Source organism: Myotis brandtii, unplaced genomic scaffold (genome assembly GCF_000412655.1).
Source record: "Myotis brandtii unplaced genomic scaffold, ASM41265v1 scaffold158, whole genome shotgun sequence".
In the NCBI taxonomy this organism is placed as follows: Eukaryota; Metazoa; Chordata; class Mammalia; order Chiroptera; family Vespertilionidae; genus Myotis; species Myotis brandtii.
The window spans coordinates 1,662,935-1,688,058 of NW_005355753.1; the positions used below are offsets into that span (position 1 = coordinate 1,662,935).

Consider the following 25,124-nt stretch of genomic DNA (forward strand, 5'->3'; position numbering starts at 1 on the left):
GGGAGAAATGGGGGACTTCTGTAATAGTGTCAACAATTAAAAAATGTGCAGTTTATTGTATAATTAAATCTCAACAAAAATGTTTGAAATAAAGTAAAATAATGAAAACTACCCTGTGATGTCCGAAACAATGATCAGCAGAATGAGAAAAAGCACTCTCAAATCCAGGACCACGTACTTAGCACTGTCTGCAATGGCAAAGGTTGATGATGGAAATTATAAAGAGGTGGCCAATGAAAACCATGGAAAAGCATGCAGCTATAGACAAATAGGGATATTTTCTCTGTATTGTAAAGAAAAAAAGATGTCCAAGTATGTTTGTACATGAAAACTGCAAAGGGCAAAAATAGTGTGCTTAATATTGTTTTGTTCTAAAACTATTCTATATAATAAAAGCCTAATATGCTAAGTGTTTGGCCATTCATTTGACCGTTCAACCAGTCACTATGACATGCACTGAACACCAGGGGGCAGATGCTCCAACTGGTAGGTTAGCTTACTGCTGGGGTCCGGCCAATTAGGATGGGGCAAGATGGGCTGGACATGCCCTGGAGACCTCTCACGGTCCTTCCCCAGCCGACCAAAACCTCCCGTGGTCCCTCCCAGCTGGCTGGCCCCAATAGGCCCTGATTCGGACTGGGCAAGATGGGCCGGACATGCCCTGGATGAATCCGTGCACCAGGCTGGTTTCGGCCCGATCCCTGCAGGCCAGGCCAAGGGACCCCACCAGGGCATGAATCCATGCTCCAGGCCTCTAATTTGTATAAAAAGGAAGGATAATAAAAATGTGTGTGTTAACATATGTTAAAGAAACTTTGAGAGGATACACAGGCACCTAATGACACTGGTTACTTGGCGTGGGTTGGGTGTAGTTATTACTGGAATCTGTACAAAAAGTGCTAAAGGAAACTTGTCTACTTATTCGTACACATTATTCATAAACTAGAGGTCCAATGCATGAAATCTGTGCAAGGGGCTCGGCCCTCACAGCTGCGACTTCGTCTGGAAGGTTGTCCAGAAGGACGTATGGAAGGTTGTTCAGCTGTAGGGTCTAATTAGCATATTGTGGTTTTATTATTATAGATATGTACATTCATCACTTTTGAACCATGTAAATATATACTTTATTCATAAAATTAAAATAGAAATAGTAACAATTAAAATTTTGTAGAAACAGTAATTAAAATTTTGTAAAGAATCAAGATAATCCTATCTAATAAAAGAGTAATATGCAAATTAACCATCACTCCTTCACTCTACTATTCCCTTACTCCATCACAAAGATGGCAGCGGCCACAGAGCTGGAGCAAGCAGGAGGCTCAGGTTGCCCCCAGCGATGGAGGAAGCCAAGCTTCCCGCCTGCACTGGCCGGACCTGGGCTCCACTCAAGGCTACAAAGTTTCAATTATAGAAGATAAATAAATCCCAGATACCTGCTTCCAGCCCATGGGCTTGGCCAGCCTGAAAATGGCCATCAGCCCCTCACCCAGGCTGGCCAGGCACTCCAGTGGGGACCCCACATTGAAGGGGGTATGACCAGCCTGAAAACGGCCCTCAGCCCCTCACCCAGGCTGGCCAGGTACACCAGTGGGACCCCCCCACCCTGAAGGAGCTGTGGCCAGCCTGCAAATAGCCATCAGCCCCTCACCCAGGCTGGCCACACCCCCATGGGGTGAGGGGCCCCACTGGGGGGTTTGACCAGCCTGCAAACAGCCATCAGCCCTCAACCAGGGTGGAGCTCTTCTCAGCCACAAGCCAGGCTGGTGGCTGCCAGCACAGCAGCACTAAGGATGTCCGACTGCAGCTTAGGCCTGCTCCCTGCTGGCAAGTGGACATCCCCTGAGGGCTCCCGGGCTGGGATTAAAGTAACTTTAATTTTTTTGTGTGTGCTTTTCTATAATTTTCAACTTGCTTAAAACAAAAGTGTGTTGTTACCTTTGAAACCAGCAGAACAAAAATAGATGTTACTTGAAGTAAAAAGCAGAAAGGAAGAGCGAGAGAAAGAAAGAAAGGTGAGAGGAAAAGGACAAACACAAGGAAAGACCAGAATATTTTTGGTTAAAAATAAAAGTGAAATAGCTCTCCCTCTGTATGGGTGAACAAATGAAAAAAAAGAGTTGTAATTCCAATAGTGAACCACAATTATGTGCAGACTGAGTTGATTTCTCCTTCAGAAGTAAATTAATTCCTCAGAAACAACAACAACAAAAACACTAGAATCTATGTCTATTTCACATTCTCAGCAAGATTGACCTGGATTCGGTAACTATGTAACTTGATCAAAGTTGTCATAAAAAGTGAGCAGCAAAGGAGGACTCAGTGGACATGAAAAGTGTAGTCTTGGAATCAAACCACGAAGGAGAAAGTGACTGGCAGGCTGTGTGTGGGGATTAATGAATTGGGGAATATAAAATAGTATTTCTCCCAATAGAAAAAGGGAAAAGATAACAATGTTTTTTTAAAGCTTATGGAAGAGGTACCCCTTATCTTCACCCTCCAGCAAAGTTACCAAAAGAAAAAATAAAAGAAATATGTAGAGGAGGAGAAAAAATAAAGAGATGATGGAATAAAACTTGCCTGATGTGAGGAAAGAATTTAAGTTGACTGAGGAGCCTGAAATCACAAATCTAGAATGGCCTTGAAAACATGAGCAGTTCAGAAATTGACAGAACCTTGGGGGAAACTGACACTGTACGGGCCTGATTTTGCTAAACCCAGAGGACTTGGCCAACCCCCTCTGACGTTTTAACAATACAGTGTTCTTCTTGGTAGAGGTTGGCACTGAGGACTTCCAGCTAAATCTGGTGGACTGACTACACTTCTTCCCAAAAGGGCACTACAATGATAATAAAGAGGAAAAAGGAAGAAACAAACAAGAACAAAGAGACTAGCAAAGGAAATAACAGCAACACACTTTTGGAAGGTGGAATTCATACGGACAGTGGTAGCTGACCCAGCGGACCAGAAAATCAGAGGTCGAAATCAGAAGCCCAAAGCCAGACGATTCATAACACAGCAGCCCAGAAGAACCGGCAGCCGTAGGCAGTGGACATTCCTGAAAGCAGGAATGCAGAGAGGCGAGTACAAAGAAGCTCATCCTGCGACGAATGGGGGAGAGGCTCAGCCAGACAGTGGTTCCCAACCGTGGCTGCTCATGGAGTCACCTGGGCAGAGTCCAGCGAGCCTGATGCTCAGGCCACACTCAGAGTATAAATCAGAACCTTGGGTGGCAGCCACCCGGTTTGCAGCATTTTATAAGCTCCCCAGGTAGTTCCAGTGAGCCCTGGAGAAGCACTGAACAGGAAGCCTTTGCATTTGAGGACGTCGGGCACAGCTGTGAGCAGGTGCTGTACTGAAGATGGGGTGATGAAGTCTACATACTGAATGAAGCCTAGTTGACTCCCCAAAAGTGTTTGGTAGCCGGGTTTGTTGTAATGCATCTCCTCTATCCCAGTGGAGGGCCCTGGTTCAGAGGTTGGAGCTTCGGCCTGCACACGGAAGTATCGCGGGTCTGATTCCGGTCAAGGGCACGTACCTGGGTTTCAGGTTTGATCCCCAGCCCCGGCAGGGCATGTGCAGGAGGCGGCCAGTCGATGTGTCTCTCTCACGTCGATGTTTCTCTCCCTCTCTCCCCTCTCTCTCTCACTCCCCTTCCTCCCCTCCTTTCCACTCTGTCTGAAAATCAATGGAAAAAATATCCTCCAGTGAGGATTAAAAAAAAAAATCTGCCCTAACCGGTTTGCCTCAGTGGATAGAGTGCTGGCCCACAGACTGAAGAGTCCCGGGTCTGATTCCGGTCAAGGGCATGTACCTTGGCTGTGGGCTCGATCCCCAGTAGGGGATGAGGAGTAGGCAGCTGATCGGTGTGTCTCTCTCATCTATGTTTCTAACTATCCCTCTCCCTTCCTCTCTGTAAAAAAATCAATGAAAATATATTTTAAAAAATATCTGGGGACACTAGTCCAAGGAAAATGCTTAGAAGGTATTGGCAGCTGGGGATCCCCAGTAACATAAGCCTACAAGGGAACCCACATGACACACCTTGCACACAGCTGATAATGCAAGGAGCATAAGCAAACCTTTAAAAAACTATCATATCGCTACAAACGCCATCATAGCCACGAGAAAAGAAAAGAATGTTATTAAAAAGGGAACAAGGAAACAAAAAAAAAATCTGAGAAACTAAACATGCTAGCAGAAAGAAAAGTTGGAAAATGTTGAAGAAACCATACAACAAAAGTCATGGAAAATAGGTGAAAAGGGGCTAAGAAAATTAGAGGATCAGCCTAGGAGATCTAACATTTACATAATAAGTTGCAGGGAAAGAACCTAAATGGAGGACATTATCCCACAATGAAAGGATGTTTTCTAGAGCTGAGAGACACAAGTTTCCAGATTGAAAGGGCTCACGCAGCACTCGGCAGAATAAATTTAAAAGACTCACACCAATGCACAGCGCTTGTTTTTTAAATACACCCAGCATAAAAGGAAGTTCACAAAAGTTGCCTGGGAGAGGGGGAAAAAATCACGTCTAAATGGATTAGGAGTCCAAATGGCTTTGAACTCCTCTCAGCAACACCAGAAACGCCTCTGATAACTCTCACCCTGAAGCTGTGCGCCCAGCCACACCACTTCTCATCTTCCAGGCTGCCCCAAAACTTACCTCTTATTCAGCTTCCTCAAGAATTTCCTCCAGCCAAAATGAGGAAACAAAACCAGTAAGAGAAAGAGACACAGGATGGAAGACTCAAAGGCCTGGTGCAGGGGAGGGCGGGGAAGTTCCGGGTGCCAGCAAAAAGCTGAGAGCTCGCCCCTGCACGCAGACCCAGAGGACAGCCACTTCCTGTGGGAATAGGTAGAAAGAAGGTTCTAGGAGGGTTATTGTAAGAAAACAAGTAAAACTGAAGAAACACTGATTTATTTGAATATACTGAGGGGAGGTTTGCTTTTTCAGTAATCTATAGGAAACACTTTTTACAATGAGCCAGTTATCAATTCCAGGAAAAACAAAATTTTACAAGAAAGGAATCCTAATATATCAAGTGACTTGATTCTGAAAATATATACATCGACATGAAAATGTATACACCATTTCAATGTAGCCCAAATGATAAGCCTTATTTGGAGGATGGATAGGATATATACATATGGGGAGGGTGGGGAGAAGGAGGTGCTAAAATCAGTAATAACTAATACTTGAGGCTGAAAAATCAAGAAATAAAGAATATGCTTTTTATATATCACAAGTGTGCATGTGTGTGTTTGTAAACAAAGAACTAGCAGAGTTGAAATTGATTTTCTCTGAAAAATTGGAGTCAGCCTGCAATGGGTAGGGCAGGAGACGCAAGTTTTCCATCTTGAAGAAATGTATGACTTTAAATTATGTATAGCTTTGCTAGAAATAAAAACATAAAATATATAGCCTGAAATTGAGAATCTGTATTATGATCTGGACAAACTTAATGAAGACACAATCACAGGCAGAGCCTGCCGGGTGCCGAGGTGGGAGGGTGAGTTGGGTTGCTGTTGGGCTTCCTACAGGGGCTGTAACTGCCTGAACGCAAGGGAACTTTGTTTTATTGGCACTTTCATTTCCAGTGACATTTAACTTTTTCAAATGTTAATTAATCTTTTGTGTTTTTGTGTAAACGTTGAGTTTGTAACCTAAAAAAATGTTAGAGGGGAAAAAATTGCTTTTTAAAAGAACTAACTGCAGCTTCTTCTGCCCTCTAATGGCATAATTCATCACAGAGGGATTGTTTCTTGGTTCAGAAAAAAATACCCTACTGATTAATTTCAGTTTAAAAGTTAAAGAACCTAGCCCAACTGGCTTGGCTCGGTGGTTGAGCATCGACCTATGAACTAGGAGGTCACAGTTTAATTCCTGGTCAGGGCACATGCCTAGGTTGCAGGCTTGATCCCCAGTGTGGGGCATGTAGGAAGCAGCCCATCAATGTTTCTCTCTTCTCTCTTCTCTCTTCCCTCTTCTCTCTGTCTCCCCCCCCCCCTTCCTGTCTCTCTGAGATCAATAAAAACATATTTTAAAACAACCCAGAGGGATATCTTGGCTGCAGAGGTCCGCCAGGGGAAATGAGGGGTCCCAGTCCCACACCAGGCCCCGCAGCCCAGGGTCCCAGTGCTAGAAAGAGAAGTCCCCATAGCTTCTGGCTGTGAAAACCAGCAGGGATTGTGGCTGAGTGAGGAGGGCAGCTTGAGTCCCAGGTGTTCCTCTTAAAGGGTCCATGCATGGACTTACTCAGACTCACTTTCTCTGAGCTCCAGCGCTGGATCAGCACATCAGGGACATATGGGGAGGAACAGAATTGTCTGAAATGTTAAGAGAGACCACTGTTCCTTTGCTGAGCCCTCCCCACTGCAGGTGCAGGCGAGTGTCATATCCGAGTCTCCATCAACCTGGATAACAATGTTCTACCCACCCTCCCCACCCAACTTGCAGACCCACCCAAGCTGCTTCCACTGGCTTTTCCATACAAATTATCTGTCTTGGCTCATGTTGCAAACTTTCCTAAAATCTCTCAGAGGTTCACAAACCCAAAGAGGCAGCATATGATCTCAGGGTGCCCCCTATCTCTTGCTAAGTGGCCCCAGGCTCTGTAGCTGGCCTTGGTTTACAGCCTGGCCTCTCCCAGGCACCTTAATGCCCAGCACAAGTAGCAACCATATGCAGATCGCTTTGTAGCTGTGCCAGGTGGCCCCAGGCAAGGTACAGGTGGTGGCTGACCCTGGCCTGTACTTCCCAGGAGGCCCCAGAGCCAACGCACCCAGCGGCCAGCTTCAGACCAAACCAGAGCACCACCCAACTATCTCCATGAGCAACACACTTAAAGGGAAGACTCACTGGGCAAAAGAATTCACTGAAGTGAGTCCTGCTCCATGGGGTTGGCCCCCACAGAGCAGCTCCTCCACTTTAGTTGTGGCCAGACCTCAAATGGCCCGATTGGCCTGGGAGCCAATCCCTCCCACTGACCTGCCAACAGCAATAAAGGCTCAACAACAATAGGAGGGTGCACACAGCCCACATGGGAGGCACACCTGGAGCACCTAGATCAAGTGAGTGGGAAGGCTGTGCCACTAGGCCTTATAGGACAGATACTATTTAAGGCCATCCTAACAAAACTGGGAGACATAGCAGATATATCTAATACACAGAAACAAACACAGGGAGGCAGCCAAAATGGGGAGACAAATATGTCCAAAAGAAAAAACTGGAGAAATCTCTAGAAAGAACTAAATGAAATGTAGGCAAGCAAACTACCAGATGCAGAGTTCAAAACAATGGTTATAAGGATACAGAAGGAACTTAGTGAGAACTTCAACAGAGTAAAAAAGGACATAGAAACCATTAAAAAAAAACAGAAATGAAGAGTACACTAAAAAGAATCAACAGATTAGATGAAGCAGAGGATTAAATCAGTGATTTGGAAGACAAGGTAGAAGAAAACACCCAATTAGACCAGCAAAAAGAAAATAGAATAAAAAATAAAGAATGAGGACAGTTTAAGAGACCTCTGGGACAACATCAAGCATAACAACATCCACATCATAGAGGTATCAGAATGAGAAGAGAGCAAGGGATTGTGAAACTATTTGAAGAAATAATGACTGAAAACTTCCTTAACCTGGTAAAGGAGAAAGACACACAAGCCAGAAAGTGCACAGAGTCCCAAACAAGATGAACCCAAAGAGGCCCACACATCATAATTAAAATGGCAAAGGTTAAATGCAAAGAGAAAAATTTAAAAGCAGCAAGAGAAAAGCTACCAGTTATCTACTAGGAAACTCCCATAAGTGCCAGCTGACTTCTCAACAGAAACTTTGCAGGCTAGAAGGATTGGCACAAAATATTCCAAGTGATGGAAAGCAAGGGCCTACAACTGAGACTAATCCACCAAGCAAAGCTATCATTTAGAATGGAAGGACAGATAGAGCTTCCCACACAAGAAAAAGCTAAAGGAGCTCATCACCACAAAACCAATATTACAAGAAACATTAAAGGGTCTTCCTTAAAAAAAAGAAAAAAAGATAAAAAAGATGAATAATAAAATGGTAATAAATACATTGTCTATCAACAATTACTTTAAATGCAAATGTATTAAATGTTCCAATCAAAAGATACAGGATAGCTGAATAGAGAAGAAAACAGGACTCTTATGTATGCTGTCAACTAAAGACTTCAGATCGAAAACCACATTCGAACTAAAAGTAAAGGGGTGGAAAAAGATATTTCATGAAAATGGAAATAAAAAATAAAAGCTGGGATAGCAATACCAGACGAAAAAAGACTTTAAAACAAAGGATATAGCAAGAGTCAAAGAAAGAACCAGCAATTCCACTTCTGGATGTTTATTTGAAGAAACCCAAACACTAGATTGAAAAGACATATGTATCCATATGTTCATTGCAGCATTATTTACGATAGTCAAGATATGGAAGCAACTTAAGTGTTCATCAACAGATGAATGGATAAAGAAAAGGTGGCACATATATACAATGGAATATGACTCAGCCATAAAAAAAGAATAAAATCGTGCCATTTACCAGCAATACGGAAGGACCTAGAGCAGCGGTTCTCAACCTGTGGGTCATGACCCCTTTGGGGGTCGAACGACCCTTTCACAGGGGTCACCTAAGACCATCGGAAAACACATATATAATTACATATTGTTTTTCTGATTAATCAGTAAGCTTTAATTATGTTCAATTTGTCACAATGAAATTGGGGGTCACCACAACATGAAGAACTGTATTAAAGGGTCATGGCATTAGGAAGGTTGAGAACCACTGATCTAGAGGGTAATGTGCTGAGTGAAATAAGTCAGACTGAGAAAGACAAATGCCAGATGGTTTAACTTAAATGTGGAATTTAAAAAACAAGATAAACAAACAAGCAGAATAGAAACAGACTCATAGAGACCATTTTGATGATTGCCAGATGGAAATGGGTTTTGGAATAGGTGAGAAAGTGAAAGGCATTAAGAAGTATAAGTTGGTAATTGTACTTCTTAATAAACACAGGGATGTAAAGTATAGCATAAGGAAGAGTCAATAATCCTATATAATAAAAGGCTAATATGCAAATTGACCAAATGGCAGAACGACCCGTTGCTATGACATGCAGTGACCACCAGGGGCCAGACGCTCAATGCAGAAGCTGCCCCCCTGGTGGTCAGTGTGCTCCCACAGGGGGAGTGCTGCTCAGCCAGAAGCCAGTTTCATGGCTAGTGAGCACAGTGGCGGTGGGCGTTAAGGAGCGAGGGGTCCTGGACCGTGAGAGGGAGCAGGCCGGGCTGAGAGGACCCCCCCACACACACAGTGAACGAATGTCATGCACCGGGCCTCTAGTATTCTAATAACTATGTATGGTGTCAGATGGGTACTAGATTTATCAGGGGATCCCTTCATAAATTATGTAAATGTCTAACACTGGGTTGTACACCTGAAACTAATATATTGTTCATTAATTGTAATTGAAAAATTTAAAAAAATTAATTGTAATAAGGTGCCAGTCTTTCTACAAGTTTTATTTTGAATTTTAAATTTATGTCCACTCTTATGTTAGTATCTTTTACTATTAAGAAGGGGAGACAAAATAGAAAAATATTTATACTGACCAAGCCAACTTCATAGCAAATTACCAAATAGGCCCATTTCCAAGTGGAAAATCAAGATTCATGCTGGTGTTGACTCGAATATTAAATCACTGCTCACCCTCCATTAGCTTTTTTAAAAAAGTGCATAAAAAATTAGCAATAGTTATTTTTAAGTCATGTTAACATGATTTTTAAAATAATCTCAGAGACTTATGACAAAGAGGAGCCTTGATAAGCTGTTTAGATTACATTACCAATTCACATGAAATCTGAGTATTGCCTTTACTCCATCTCTTTTCCATATGAGTGTGTAGAACTGTTACATACAGCAGCTCCCAGTACCCATTTATCAATGACTGATGTGGCTTAGGTTATTCAATTCTCTTCTCTCATGACCATGTGCAATTCTTTATATATCAAAATAATAAAAGGCCAAGAGGCATCACAACCAAAACAACCAAACAACCAATCACCATGAGGTGCATGGAGCACCTCTTGGGCCCTCCCCTGTGGCCCACAGGCTCCAATTGCAGCAAGGTTGGTGGCTGGTGGACGGGCAGGGTGGCGGGTGGTCGGGGCTGTGAGCGCGGCGGGGCAGTGGACGGGTGGGCAGGGTGGCAGGCAGGTACAACCATGGCCACCAGTGCAGCAGAAAGGTGGGCAGGGCGCACCCAGGTGGGCAGGGCCACGCGATATCGCACGTTGGGCCTCTAGTATATAAATAAAAGGATGCCCTAACCCAGCTGTGGGCAAACTACGGCCCGCGGGCCGGATCCGGCCCGTATGAAATGAATAAAACAAACAAACAAAAGACCGTACCCTTTTATGTAATGATGTTTACTTTGAATTTATATTAGTTCACACAAACACTCCATCCATGCTTTTGTTCCGGCCCTCCGGTCCGGTTTAAGAGCCCATTGTGGCCCTCGAGTCAAAAAGTTTGCCCACCCCTGCCCTAACCGGTTTGGCTCAGTGGGTAGAGCGTCGGCCTGCAGACTCAAGGGTCCCAGGTTCAATTCCGGTCAAGGGTATGTACCTTGGTTGTGGGCACATACCCAGTAGGGAGTGTGCTGGAGGCAGCTGATTGATGTTTCTCTCTCATCGATGTTTCTAACTCTCTATCCCTCTCCCTTCCTCTCTGTAAAAAAAAAAAAAAAAAAAAATCAATAAAATATATTTTTTAAAAAAAGGCTAAGCGACTGGCCAGCTGGCCAACTGGCCAACAGCTATGATGTGCACTGACCACCAGGGGGCAGATGCTCAATGCCGGAGCTGCCGAGCGACAGCAACTTTGCAGAGTGGCCTCTCGCACTCCGGGACCCCTTGGGGGATGTTGGACTGCTGGTTTCAGCCCGATCCCCACATGCCAGACCAAGGGACCCCAGCTGCTGGAGGGACCCCACTGACTCGGCAGACGCTGCCCCAGATGTGGCTGGCAGGGGAGGGACCCTGGGAGATTGACACCAGGGCGTGTCCAGCCCATCTCGCCCAATCCTGCCTCACTGGCCACTTTCTAATTAGTGTCCTTTCAATGTACATGAATTCATGCACCAGGCCTCTAGTATGTATATTTTATTGATTTCAGATAAGGGAGAGGGAGAGATAGAAACATCAATGATGAGAATCATTGATCAGCTTCCTCCTGCACAGCCACTACTGGGGATCGAGCCCGATCCTCAGGCATGTGACCTTAACCAGAATCGAACCTTTGACCCTTCCGTCTGAAGGCCGATGCTCTATCCACTGAGTCAAACTGGATAGGGCACCATGTGCAATTCTTAAAGTTCAAAGTACTCATGACATATGAGAAGAAAACGTAGGGTACACTACTAGGTGTAGCGGTTAATAATGTGGATTTTTTTCAATAGATGGAGTTACACATATGTTGATATGGATGCAATTTGATATGTATCCTATTTTTAAAAATATATTTTATTGATTTTTTTACAGAGAGGAAGGAAGAGGGATAGAGAGTTAGAAACATCGATGAGAGAGAAACATTGACCAGCAGCCTCCTGCACACCCCTACTGCGGATGTGCCCCCAACCAAGGTACATGCCCTTGACTGGAATCGAACCTGGGACCCTTCAGTCCACAGGCTGACGCTCTATCCACTGAGCCAAACCAGTTAGGCAGATATGTATGCTATTTTGTTGTATTGACAACAAACTTCAAAACTTCATATGTCAAATTTGCTGAAGGTGTTAATGTCATAGATATTTTTACACTTAAAAATGTTGAATTTCGTGTCAAAAAAAGAGCATTTGTAGGAAGTCTTAATTCACTACTTTATTTTGAAGAAAAGTGCTGCTGAATACTTCGGGAAGCTTATGGTGAACAGGCTCCATCTCAAGATACTTGTGAACGCTGGTTTAAACGCTTTAAAAGTGATGATTTCAATGTGAAAGACAAAGAACATCCAGGTCAACCGAAAAAGTTTGAAGATCAACAATTACAAGCATTATTGGATGAAGATGCGTGTCAAACTCAAAAACAACTTGCAGAAAGATTAAACGTTGTTCAGCAAACAATTTCCAATCATTTACAAGCAATGGGAAAGATTTTAAAGGAAGAAAAATGGGTGCCACATCAACTGAACGAAAGACAAACAGGAAAACCGAAAAGTCATCAGTGAAATGTTGCTTCAACAGCACAAAAGAAAGTCTTTTTTTGCATCGAATTGTGACTGGCGAAGAAAAGTGGATTTATTTTGAGAATCCCAAACGCACAAAATCATGGGTTGATCCAGGTCAACCATCAACATCGACTGCAAGGCCAAATCGCTTCAGAAAGAAGACAATGCTCTGCGTTTGATGGGATCAGAAGGGTATGGTGTATTATGAGCTTCTAAAACCATTAATACTGATCGCTACCGACAACAAATAATCAATTTGAACCACGCTTTGATCGTGAAACGACCAGAATGTGCCAGAAGACACGGCAAAGTAATTTTGCTTCATGATGACGCCCCATCACACATTTTGAAACCAGTTAAAGACATGTTAAAAGATTTCGCCTGGGAAATATTAACCCACCCGCCGTATTCACCAGACCTTGCTCCTTCAAATGACCACTTGTTTGGATCGATGGCACACCCACTTTCTGAGCAGCACTTCAAAACATACAAAGAAGTGGAAAATTGGGTCTCTGAATGGCTTGCCTCAAAAAAAGAAAAGTTCCATTGGGTCAGTATCCACAAATTACCTGAAAGACAGGGAAATGTGTAGCTAGCGATGGACATTACTTTGAATCAGGGGTCCTCAAACTTTTTAAACAGGGGGCCAGTTCACTGTCCCTCAGACCGTTGGAGGGCCGGACTATAGTTTTAAAAAAAAAAACTATGAACAAATTCCTATGCACACTGCACATATCTTATTTTGAAGTAAAAAAACAAAACGGGAACAAATACAATATTTGTATTTGCATGTGGCCCACGGGCCGTAGTTTGAGAACCCCTGCAATAAAGCACTTTTGATGTTTCTCTTGAAATTATCGTGTTTCCTTTGATTATAAAATCCACATTATTAACCGATACACCTAGTATATACATATCTATGCCTTAATGAGGCTTTTTTATTTTTTACTAAAATGAGACCCGCTGAAGCCAGATTGGGTAAATGAGTCGTATAAAAGGATGCAGAAAAGAACATATTCTGAACCAGGGCTTTTGTTCTGCAGAGTCTTGTACAATGATAGCATTCATTACAGACAGAAGAAAGTGGACAGATGGGGACACATGCATAAACCACTAACTAGCTTCCTACATCTCTGAAGACCTGGCTTAACCGTTTCAGAGGGGACGTAGCTCCCTTCATTTGGCATGTAGAGACTAGCAAAGGAGTTATTTTTAGGTCTCTGATTCTCTTTCCAATTCCCTTGGTATGCTGAAGTAGTTAGGTACTGGAAGGGTTCTATTTTCTCAATAATTACTCTCTGCCCTAGAAACAGTGGCATACCAACAAGATGTTTGCAAAATGTAACTTCAAAGCTAAAAAAAATGCTTTCGTTTTCCCAATTCTAACATTATTATGTGCAAGGCATAGTTTGGCTTCTGGAATTCAACCAGACACATTCCTTTTCAGGAGCTCACACTTAGTCCAATGAGGGAGACGACCAGGCAGAGCCCATAGAAAACAATTTGGAGTGTGTCTACAGCATATTCACTGAGGCTGTGACTACTGCTCATGGGTGTGGGCAGGCAGGCACTGTGAGGGAGTAATCCACGAAAGGCTGACTCTTCAACAATGAATAGGAACCTGAGACAGGCAGAGGAAGGAAATTCCAGCCAGATGAAACAGCCCAGAACAGACGATAGGGAGATATATGGCCTTTTAGAGGACCAGAAAAACTGGGTGGATCTTAAACTTTGTCCAGCCCCTTCAGATGGCAGGGATGAGGACTGGTTAGGCACCAGACTTGAGTATCCAAGGGCTGGACTGAACCTTCATAGGCAGGGGATTTTCTGCTCAACACAGCATTACACATCATAAATCACTAGAATTTTTAAAAATATATTTTAATGTATCTTATTGATTTCAGAGAGAAAGGGAGAGATAGAAACATCAGTGATGAGAATCATGGTCTGCCTCCTGTATGCCCCCTACTGGGGATTGAACCCGCAACCCAGGCATGTGTCCTTGACCGGAATCGAACCTGGAACCCTTGTCTGCAGGACAATGCGCTATCCACTGAGCCAAACCAGCTAGGGCAACCACTAGAATTTTTAAGGATCAAATAAATACAAGCACCTAGACAGTGCATGGCAAAGTTATTTCTTAAATTTTCTTTCAAGTCTTTAATTTCATTAAGCAGTGCTCAGAACCCTTACCTAAGTTAGGGGTTAAACTGTTTAGGAACAGCAAGATGGATCAAGGAGAGCAGGTTTGGGGATGTTATGTAGTTGAAATGGCGAGGTACAGGCAACCACAGACAGTAGAAAGAAGAGTGACCAAGGGATGAGTTGACACCTTAGTGCTGAACAAAGCCAAGAGGATGGCACTGAAAGACCAGATTGTAGACAAAATGTTGAGTTTAAAATTAGGAGGAAAATGATCACAGGTGATAGATAACTCAGGAAAATTGTCTTAGGAGTGAACTGAAGTTAAAGGTCAGGTGAGCTTAAAAATTAAAGGACAATAAGCATAGGTAATGAAACTGACCCCACACAATGGAACTTCATAGTTCTGGGTGCCCAAATCCTCAGTGAGTGGGAGATACAATCTGGATATGGGTCCAGATGACTAGGAACTAGGAGTGTAGTCATGCTCTGGCTGGGTGGTGGTTTAGTTGGAGCATTCCAGGTCATGGCACATACCTAGGTTGCGAGTTAATCCCTTGTCAGGGCACGTAAGGGAGGCAATCAATTCATGTTTCTCTCTCATTGATGTTCATCTCTCTTTCCCCCTTCCTCTAAAATCAATAAACATGTCCTCAGGTGAGGATCAAAAAAGTGTCTGGCTGGGGTATCTAAAGCAGAAGTGTTAATATGTTTTGTGTGTGGGGTGGGCAAGGGCTGGGAGTGGGCAGGACAGACATCCAATCCCTAGCGATAAATGTCTGGGGAAAAACAAATGTGACTTGAGAATAGTTACAAAAGCACAGCCCTTTAAAGGTAGCATTTCCCAAATTTAACGCAGTCCCGAACAGCTTTCAGGATGTTGATTTACGTCCCTTATATGACTTTTCTTTAAACTGCCCAATCGTTTTCCTTTATATATTAGAAACATATTTAAGAAAGTATATTTATATACCACCAGAAATCAGGTCCCCAAAACTGTACATAGTACTGGAGTCACACACACTCTGAAGGCACTACTTCAAGGCAAGGAGGCAGGTTAACAAGCCAACTGCTGCTGAGATGCATCCTTTCTCCTCCAGCACACCTTCTAAATCCCTGTTTATATGGTTGCTTCCCAAGTGTCCTAAATCCAAATCTTCAATAGCTTCTCACTGCCTACACTCCGCTTCCTGAACCACAGCCATGAAGGAAATCCGTAAGTTGTATGAAGTGCTTCCGGACCTATTGCCGCTTGCTTCTGTGGACTGGGCACAGGTGCTGTGTGTTCTCTTTAGCTGGCACTTTACCAAGGCTCTAATACTCCATCAGGATTTCAAGAAAAACACATGACCATAAACAAATCACAATTCCTCATCTCTAACATTCAAGTCCAGAAAAAACAAAGCAAAACAAAAAAAAACTCAAGTCCAAACTTTTAATCACTATTTAAGATCTTTTGCTTGGCCAGTGTTGCTCAGTGGTTGATCACCAACCCATGAGCCAAGAGGTCACTAGTTCATTCCCAGTCAGGGCACATGTCAGTTGCTGGCTCGATCCCCGCTGGGGGACATGCAGCAGGCAGCCAGCCAATCGATGTTCCTCTTTCATTAATGTTTCTCTCTCCATCCCTCATCCTTCCTCTAAAATAAGATGTATTTTTAAAAAAGACCCTTCTAGATTTATTCAACTGAATCTCCAATTAATGCTAATTTCTTTCTTCTGGCCACCTACTACCTGCCCCAATAAAACACATCTTCTATGTTTACTTCAGAATTTTGTATGTTCAAGTCACCTTAAAGGCTCAAAGGGTATTTTCTTTAAAATATATTTTATTGATTTTTTACAGAGAGGAAGGGAGAGAGATAGTTAGAAACATCGATGAGAGAGAAACATTGATCAGCCGCCTCCTGCACATCTCCTACTGGGGATGTGCCCGCAACCCAGGTACATGCCCTTGACCGGAATCGAACCCGGGACCTTTCAGTCTGCAGGCCAACGCTCTATCCACCGAGCCAAACCGGTTTCGGCTCAAAGGGTATTTTAAATAGGGGAATGGAAGGAGAAAGACGTGACACTTTCTTCAAATAATGTAATATTCCACATTTGAAAAGTTTCCTGAAAACTTTTATTGTAATCAAAAAGTGACATAACGGGGTTGTAATGAATTCAGCAAATCATTCTGCTGATATTTTAGAACTGATATCAGCTTTTGCCAGGCAATTAAAAAATTCAAATGTGAAAATTTCACAGTACAGTAAACTCCACCCCAACTAATTAATGGTGGTTAAAAATAATAGGTCCTAGCAAAACCTCTCATGTTACATGGTCACAACTCACAATTCTGTACAAAAGTTCGTGTTATAAAGCTCTGATGTAAAAATCAAATCATCAAGCAGCAATAAAAATCAAATAATCAAGCAGCAATATTTTAAGTGCAGCACAGGGTCTTCCATATCATTATTTACAAGGCTTGAATCTCTTTACATTATAACAAAATTTAATACAGATGACTTAGTAATTAAGTCAATTTTTAAAATCTGTCCTTCTACACAGTGACAGATTTCACTTTTTGGTCATCTTTCTCCTTTTCCTTTTCCTTTTCCTTCTCCTTCTCCTTCTCTTTATCTTTGCTCTTCTTTGATTTCTTTTTCTTGTGTTTGTGTTTCTGGCTTTTTTCCAATTCTGCTTCAGGGCCTGCATGTTTCTTATGCTTCTTATGTTTTTTATGTTTCTTGTGCTTTTTCTTTTCCTTCTTTTTCTTCTTCTTCTTGCTGTCCTGACTTTCTGCCGAGCTGGCACTGCTACTGTGGCTTCGAGTTTGGCTTCCAGAAGGGCTGTGACTTCTACTTGGACTAACACTGGGACTGCTCTGACTCTGGCTCCTGGTGACACCTACCTGGCTGACTGCTGCTGTGTCCGGGCTCTCTTTTACTTTCTCTATGACTTTATCTTTCAATTCCTTAGAAATTTTCCCGGAAGTATCTTCCTCTTTTATTACTGATGCATTGCTTTCACTGTCACTTTCATTATAATCTGGTTCAAAAGCAGCTTCATCAGTTTCTCTAGTTAAGTCAGAGCAAAGTCGAGAGGAGTGACTTAACTGGGGTTTAGGCTTGGTAGCACTCTTATCAATTTGCCCAGCAACCTGCTCTTTTTCAGTCTGTGGGTCTGGTGGATTAAGTATATAAAGTAATTTATTGCCACTTGACTCTTTACTGTTCCTTGTTTCTAACATATGCTTCTCACGATCCTTACAAGGATTTTTATCTACAGATTTTGTCTCTTCACTTAAGCGTTTAGTATCAGAAGTGGCTTTATGATCATGAGGTTTTTTGTCTCTTGAGGGACTAGAATTACTTTTTTTAGAATCTCCTGTTCCTTTTTTAGGCAAATCTCTCTCCTCCCTTGGCTTAGTTTTCTGTCCAGATGCAGAATCTTTGCTCCGAGAAGGAGAGTCTTTTCTTCTTGTTAATTCATTCCGTTCATCTCTACGTTTGGAACTTGAATATTCTCTGCTGTCATAGTCCGTTTTTTTGTCTCTACTGGGAGTAAAGTCTCTATTTGAGGAACCTCTAGTGGAATCATGCTTATCTGAAGTTCTAGTCTCTTTGGAAGATTGAGACAAACTTTTAAAATTACTTTGTTCATTGAGACGGTCCAAATTACTATCTTTCTCTGGCTGAGTGCTGCTCTTCCTCTTTTCAGGATTTTCCTTCTCCAACACTGAATGATCTCTCTCTTTGGTTTTCCCTTTTTCACTAGATGCAGAGTTTTTTGAACCTTTGATCTCATGTTGTATGATTTCATGGCTCACTTCCTTGGTGAGTTTTGGAAGTTTCTCTGCTGGCTCGCTTTCTTTTTCAGTATACTTGACTGTATTTGCAGGTTTAGTGCTAACGTTTTTTATAACACTGGCAGGTTTTCCTACACTTGACACAGGCTGTGTGGCTTTAACATCTTCTTCCTCAGATTCAAAGTCATCTTTATCCCATTTGGACTGAGGGACCTGAATCATAATAATGACATCTTCAGCAGGAGCTGTATTATCATTATTATATTCTTCCATAGTTTTGATGACAGTTCGCTTTGTATCTGTTTTTTCTTCAGATTTTCTCACAGGACTGCCTCCAGTTGAACTCGTACTAAAAAGAAATAAAATATTTTCAATTAATGAAGAATTTACTTTTATTAAAACACTGATAAATATAAAAAGGCTAATCCATGATGTTTCTCTGCCCTGTTTCATGTGGCTCAGTTGTTTGGGCATTGTCCCATGCACCAAAAGATTGTTGATTCAATTTCCAGTCAGGGTACATACCCTGGTTGCAGGCTCAATTCATGGTGCGGGGTATGTGTATGTGTGTATGTGTGTGCGTGCGTGCGTGCACATGCACGCAGGAGGTAGCCAATTAATGTTTTGCTCTCACATTGATGTCTCTCTCTCTCCCTCCCTCCCTCCCTCTCTAAAAAAAAAATCAATGAAAATATTAAAAAACCACACGTTTAACTTCCAAAAGGAATAAGTCTACTCTAACAAAGATATAAATTGTTTAAGCACATGACTGCATAAAAACGACTCACCCCCAAAACTGACTGACTTAAAAGCTTATCTTTAAAGTAAGCCAGCCCAACCCCCAATATCAAAACACATTCTTAATTAACATATTCCACTTTTAAAGAAAATTCTCTCCCAAAACAAACACCCACCCACCCATATCAAATACCTGGTATAGTCCACAAGAGTAGAGCTGGATCCTTCAGTTCCAGTTACTTTTCGTCTGACCTTTCCTTTGACTTTTTCTTGTTTAACTTTGCTAGATGTTGACTCCAATTTTTCAGAGGTTTCTTTTGTATTAGATATATTTTCTGTACTTCCAATTTTTTTACCAGTTTCTCTGTTGAGCTTAATTTTTTTGGCTGGGGCTGTTGATGATGAAGTTTTGTCCTTTTCAGGGGTCCTATCCATCTTTTCAATATCAGGTTCAATTTTGCGTTTTGGCGATGGCTTCACTATTTCAGTTACTTCGAGTTTAGAGACTTTCATTGAAGATGATTCCAAGTCTTTCTCTACATCTTTCTCTTCAGTTTTTCTTTTTCTTTTTTCTCCTTTGCTGTCAAGAGGCTTACTGTTCTCAGTAGGCTTCTTGGCCTTGTCTTCCTTACTAGTTAGTTTTTCTGATTTGACATCTTTGGAATAGTCTTTCTTCACTTTTTCCTCTTTGATAGGTTTTGTCTCTTGGTGTTCTTTTGATGACTTAGAGTGAGCTTTTCTGGGGGTGCCAATGGCCTTTTCATCTTTTTGAGAGGAAGATGATGATTTAGCACTGTCAGTCTTTGGAGTCTCCTCTTTGGCTTTTTTAAGTGGAGGTTCAGATCGAGGAGATTTTTCACGCTCTCCCTCTAGTTTTTCTTGGGATCCCTTAGCAGGTTTGACGTTTTCTTTTTTGGACACAGAAGATCCATCATTTTTTCGTTTGGTCTTGTCTCCTTTTGCTTTTGGCTTATCTTTTTCTCTCCTGTCTTTTTCAGACACTGATTTAAAAGTGATGGATTCTGCATCCATTGGTTCATCTCTAACTGGTGTAGCATCATCTCTACTCGGAAGAACAAATAATGAGTCTGTTTTATTTTCCTCGCCACTTGTAGGTTCTCTTGATTTTCTAGAAGGTTCTAACAACTCTGGGTTTAGAAAGCCTTCACTTTCTTCCCCCTTTCTCCGCCTTCGATGTTTCTTGTGTTTACTTCCTTTACCATCTCCTGTAGCACTGTCGCTCTCCTTCTCTTTTGACTTTGTACTATCCTTCTGATTGTGACTGTCTCTTGTTGAAAGCTTTTCTGGATAGTTGCTACCACCTATGTTTCGACTTCTATGACCTTGTCCACCCGAATAATCTTCTCTGCGGCCCCTTGTAAAGGGAGAATTCCTGATATTAAGTGGTAAAAACCTCTCTGGAGAAAAGTTCTCTCTATTTGCTGATGGTCGAGGCTGTGCTCCAGCAGCGTAACCTTTGTAGTATTTTTCATACCACTCTCTGTATTTTCTCTCCCATTCTCGGTAACGTTCTTTTTCAAATGGGTCTCTAAAGTCAACACTCCTCCCATAATAAGCTTTTATGTCATATGGTGGTGGAACTTCTCTGTATCTATTAAAATATTCACGTTCTGCTTCCCCTTGTGGTACAGTACGTTTATTTGGAGACTGTCCCCTAAATGCTTGAGGGGACCTTGATCGTGAATGATATCGTCTATATAGAGGTGACCTTGACCTAGATCGATGATATCCATGAGATCTAGACCTTGAGCGGTAATTTCGACTCTTGCCTCTGCCTCTTCTGGGGTATGGAGGTGATCGCGAATAGGAACGAGAGTGTGAGCGGCTAAATGATCGAGAATAAGAACGTGATCGCGTTGAACCAGATCTTGATTTAGAGTAAGTATAAGAACTTCTGGAGTATGAGGAACCACTATAGGGAGATTTAGACCTAAAAACAAAAACAAAACAACAGTTGGATAGTTGAGAAATATATACAAAATAAAACACAGACTCTCAGATTCTAGCATGCTTCTCCTTAGGGTTCAATCTTTATATCAAATTTCATCTTGGATGATTAAAGAGGCACAGTGGCCTTTATTGGAATGGAATAAAATACACTATGCAAAGGTCAGATCAATCACTTGTTACAAAACAAAAGTGAAACCTTAACAATTAGAGTGAAGTGCATTAATGTACCGTGAGTTATATGAGCTAATAAACTTAACATTTAAAAAAATGCCAATTATGTTTAAATTTTACTTCCTATTTGTTCATTTAAATATGAGCAATTTCTTTTATCCTATGTTGGCCAATATAGTCTAGCTTTAAAAGAAACTGCATTTCAAATGTAAGCTTAAAAAAATAAGTCTTTTAAACAAACTTCCAGGGAATTTTTATAGTAATTCAGTTTTTCTATCAATAAAGCAACTTGTATTCTATCATACATCATCATAATTACACAGGTTAATGTTCCAGCAAGAAGCTGTAGCCTTAAGTAACAGTGTCCTCAGATATGTGCTTTGGCTATTCCCCTATTTCTTTCCTTCCACAAACATTTCCCAATTATTTCACATTATAAATAAAGTTCAAGGGACAAGGGTACTTTAATCCCCATAACTGCTAGTTCTACACAATAGAATTGACATTGAGACATTATTTCAATAAAAGGATATTGGGAAATAAGCTACGTCTCCATTTCTATATATCTAGACCGAATCAGAAAAACTCCGTAAGTGCAGTGTTATTTATATCCATAGCTAATCCCTGGATAGGCAAAGTCCCATTTGTAATTCTGTTGTGAAGGCTTGCAAAACACTAACCTGGAAAATGAGCGCCTACGCTCCTTTTGAATCTTTTTGTATTCCATCAATTCCTTAGCAAAATCATTTGTAAACTCATCTAGCTTGGACTTTTTCTTTTCCCTAGTAAAATAAAGTTAAAGAGTGAAAGTTAACAAAAACCATTTAAGAAAACTAACAAGACAAATGTAATTAGACCATGAATGAAATGAATGAAATTGCCATTAGTTTTCCACTTTAAAACTACAGATAACTAGGAATCCCTGAGGAAGTTGCTTGTATGGCTTTGGTTCGATTTCTACGTGATTTTTCTTGTACTAACTGGAAACAATGGAAAATGTTTCCATAGATACCTGCTTAAGGTTATATCAGAAAATGAAAGTGTATAATTTCAAATGAACACACTTACTCTTCTTTTAGCCGTCGCTGCTCTCTATAGAATTCTTCCCTGGCCAGAGGTGGTGCTTGTGTTGTTGGGATGGTATTTGAATGAGCAGTCTGCACTCCTGATGATACCCAAGGAGTTGATAAATTGGCTGGCGCTGGAGGAAACCCGGGGGGAGGGACGCTATACCCAGCAGGTGGTGGCTGGCCAGGAGGAAACTGAGGAGAAAACTGTGGTGGAGGAACACCTGGAGGGAGAGGCAGTGTATGTGGAGGAGGTGGGTACAGAGGAGGGGGTGGAACAGGCACAAAAACTGGAGCTGTTGGTAGTGATGGGCCTTGAGTTCTCTGTGATCGTTCGCTGTGGTGTCGTCCACGGTTTATACTTCTGGAGAAATAAAAATTCCAAGATGTTATTCCTTCAAACTAAAATCATCTGAGATAAGTAAGCTTGTCTTTTCTATCCATAATTATTTTCAAACTTATAAACAATGGATTAGAATAAGAACACTGATATCACTTATATGTACCATCATTTACATATAAAAATAATTATAAAGGCTACCTAGGGACTGAGATGATGTAAGTATACGGGGCCTTCTCTATACAGCCAAGGTATACTTAAAAGTTCTCTTTTGTAAAGTTCAGATTTATTATCACCCTAAACTATCTCATTAGTTCCTAATTTTTCCTTTAAAGGAACTAGCTGACAGGTTACTATTTCTGTAATAAAGGCACTTAGTTCTCCCCAAAATGTCTTCCCAGACCAAAAGTTTAAAAGGAGGAAAAACACTTTGTATAATTTTTGAGGGAAGAAGTGGGTAAAGACCCTTCAAAGTACAATAAATGACTAGTTTTAACATTTGTAATGAATAATTGAAAATTACACTGCTTTCTCTCAAAGGTTTAGGTCAAAATAACAGTGATGGCCAAAGTTTCTGATTTGTGCCTCATCGAAGAAATAATGGCTTCTTTAAAAGTGTGGGGCTCTTGCCCTGGCTAGAGTGTCATTCATGCAATGAAGGGTTTCGGGTTTGATTCCCAGTCAGGGCACATACCCAGGTTGCGGGTTTGATCTCTGGTTGGGGCACTTGCGTGAGGCAACCGATCGATGTTTCTCTTTCTCTCTCTCTCTTCTTCTCTCTCTAAAAATCAATGAAAAACATATCCTCAGGTAAGAATTAAAAAATAATGATAATAAAATAAAATAAAATAGTGGATTTCTTTCTGTTAAACTAAAGATTCTTTAAATTATAGCTCACTAATATAAAGTAGTAGCAGGAGGGGTGCTTAGATTTTAAGCCTCTTCAGAGTCTGATTTAGTAAATATTACCTTCCATTAATGTGATCTATAAGGAAGTATTAGTTTACTTTCAGAAACTTATCAACTCTTAATGGAGCATTAGAAAATACAGTAAAACGTCAATATAACGGACTAATTTGGGTGAGGGGTTGTCCATTAAAGCTGAAAGTCCATTAAATAGTAAAAATAAAGTAGGTTTTCTGAATGTGTATGACAAGAAAACTGACAAATTAGTTTACCTGTTTATACTTATGTAGACATGTTTGTGTAATTAAAATTAAGTATGCATAAAAGTTTAATTTCACAGAAAAGTCTTTAAATTTATACTGAATAGGTCTAGCAAATGTGTTCATTCACCAGTTACCAAAAATAAACAAACGCACATGCTTGGGGCATGGCTTAGCATGTGAGAACATGGGCTGGCATGTGTGAAAACTGCTGCAAAAAGTCACACCACATGATAACAGAAACAACTGCTTCATGCAATGCAGTGTGGTCATGTGCTAATCATTTGTAGAATATTATTTACAAGCAGTGACTCTTGGATTTAAAAATGTAGACTTGTAATTGTAGATATGTAATATTTATTTATGTTGGCAAAATTACTAGTGTTTTTCCTAACAAATGGCCTATTCGATAAAATTTGTTAAAAATTACAGTGAATTAATAACAAAAATGACCGGTTAATCTAATTATAAGCAAATCTTGGTTAAAAGCATTTAAAAATTAACAGGGTATTAATCTTCATATATGACATACAAACAGGAAATTTTGTCTGTTAAGTTCAGGTCCACAAAATCGAAGGTTTATTGTACCTTTACTAATTCCGTCATAAAGTTAACTTTGGAGAACCCTTTACCCTGGTGGTATGTGAGTACGACCTATTTACTTGTTAGATTAGTACAGCTTGTTCCTGTGCAGGGCACGAGCTCCTAACAACATTCTCCTGGTCTCTTCTTTTTGAAAAGAAAAGAAAAAAAAAGACTGGGACAATTGGGTCTAGAAGAGAAATAAATACAATGCTTCACACTTGGGAGCTTTGGGCGCTGAGCTGATTAACTGAAATACGCTCTGGGCCTTAATGACTTCCTTCTACCCTCAAAAGAGTATGTAAGCCAACAATCTGCTGTGTGCTGACAGGGAGAAAGCAGTCGACTGATGTTGGGAAGTAGCCTTAAAACCATAATTAAAATACTGACATAATCCATTTTTCTTAGACCTCTTAAGGGCAACTACTGAGGACTAAAGTTAAGTGTAAACTATAACTGTGCTTTAATTTCTCTGTGTTGTATTTTTGAGTGTGTCATCAGATTAGTGTTTTTCAAGAATTTCAGCAAGCCTACCTATAGCAACTCCTCTCTCCCCTCCTAATTTGCTGTGGCGGAGAAACCAGATATCCAAGCTTGTTGGAACTGTATGGAAAGAAAAAGATAAAATAAGCTTGATTATAACACATTACGTTTTTAGTGTGTATACATTAACTTTACTTTGAAAATGTTTCTTACTCCCTGTTCCCAACTCTTACAAGTTCCAGATAGAGAAGATATGAGCAAGCATAACATTTACTTTAACTAATTTTTCTGATTAATGTGTTTTAACAATAATGACACCTCAGTATAGAATATTTTCTGTAATATTATATTCAATTAGCATTCTATAAGTTAGTCTGTGAACTCATTGTTACAGAAAAGGAACAAAGCCCTTACCTGCCGGGCTA

General features: G+C 41.1%; 1 protein-coding gene across 3 annotated transcripts in view; it reads right to left on the reverse strand.

Annotated features, from left to right (window-relative positions):
• Positions 1-16,798: 16,798 nt before the first annotated feature.
• Positions 16,799-25,124, reverse strand: part of RBBP6 (retinoblastoma binding protein 6) — a 35,160-nt gene continuing 26,834 nt past the window's right edge. The window contains exons 14-18 of one of the 3 annotated variants that reach the window (XM_005862041.2): positions 24,751-24,819; positions 22,130-22,492; positions 21,742-21,843; positions 19,113-20,870; positions 16,799-18,530 (exon numbers count right to left, since the gene is read on the reverse strand). In XM_005862041.2, coding sequence (XP_005862103.1) covers positions 16,934-18,530; positions 19,113-20,870; positions 21,742-21,843; positions 22,130-22,492; positions 24,751-24,819 — 3,889 coding nt within the window. In that variant the 3' untranslated portion in view covers positions 16,799-16,933. The remainder of the gene's footprint in view (positions 18,531-19,112; positions 20,871-21,741; positions 21,844-22,129; positions 22,493-24,750; positions 24,820-25,124) is intronic. The other 2 variants (XM_014536260.1, XM_005862042.2) reach the window with 2 other exon arrangements.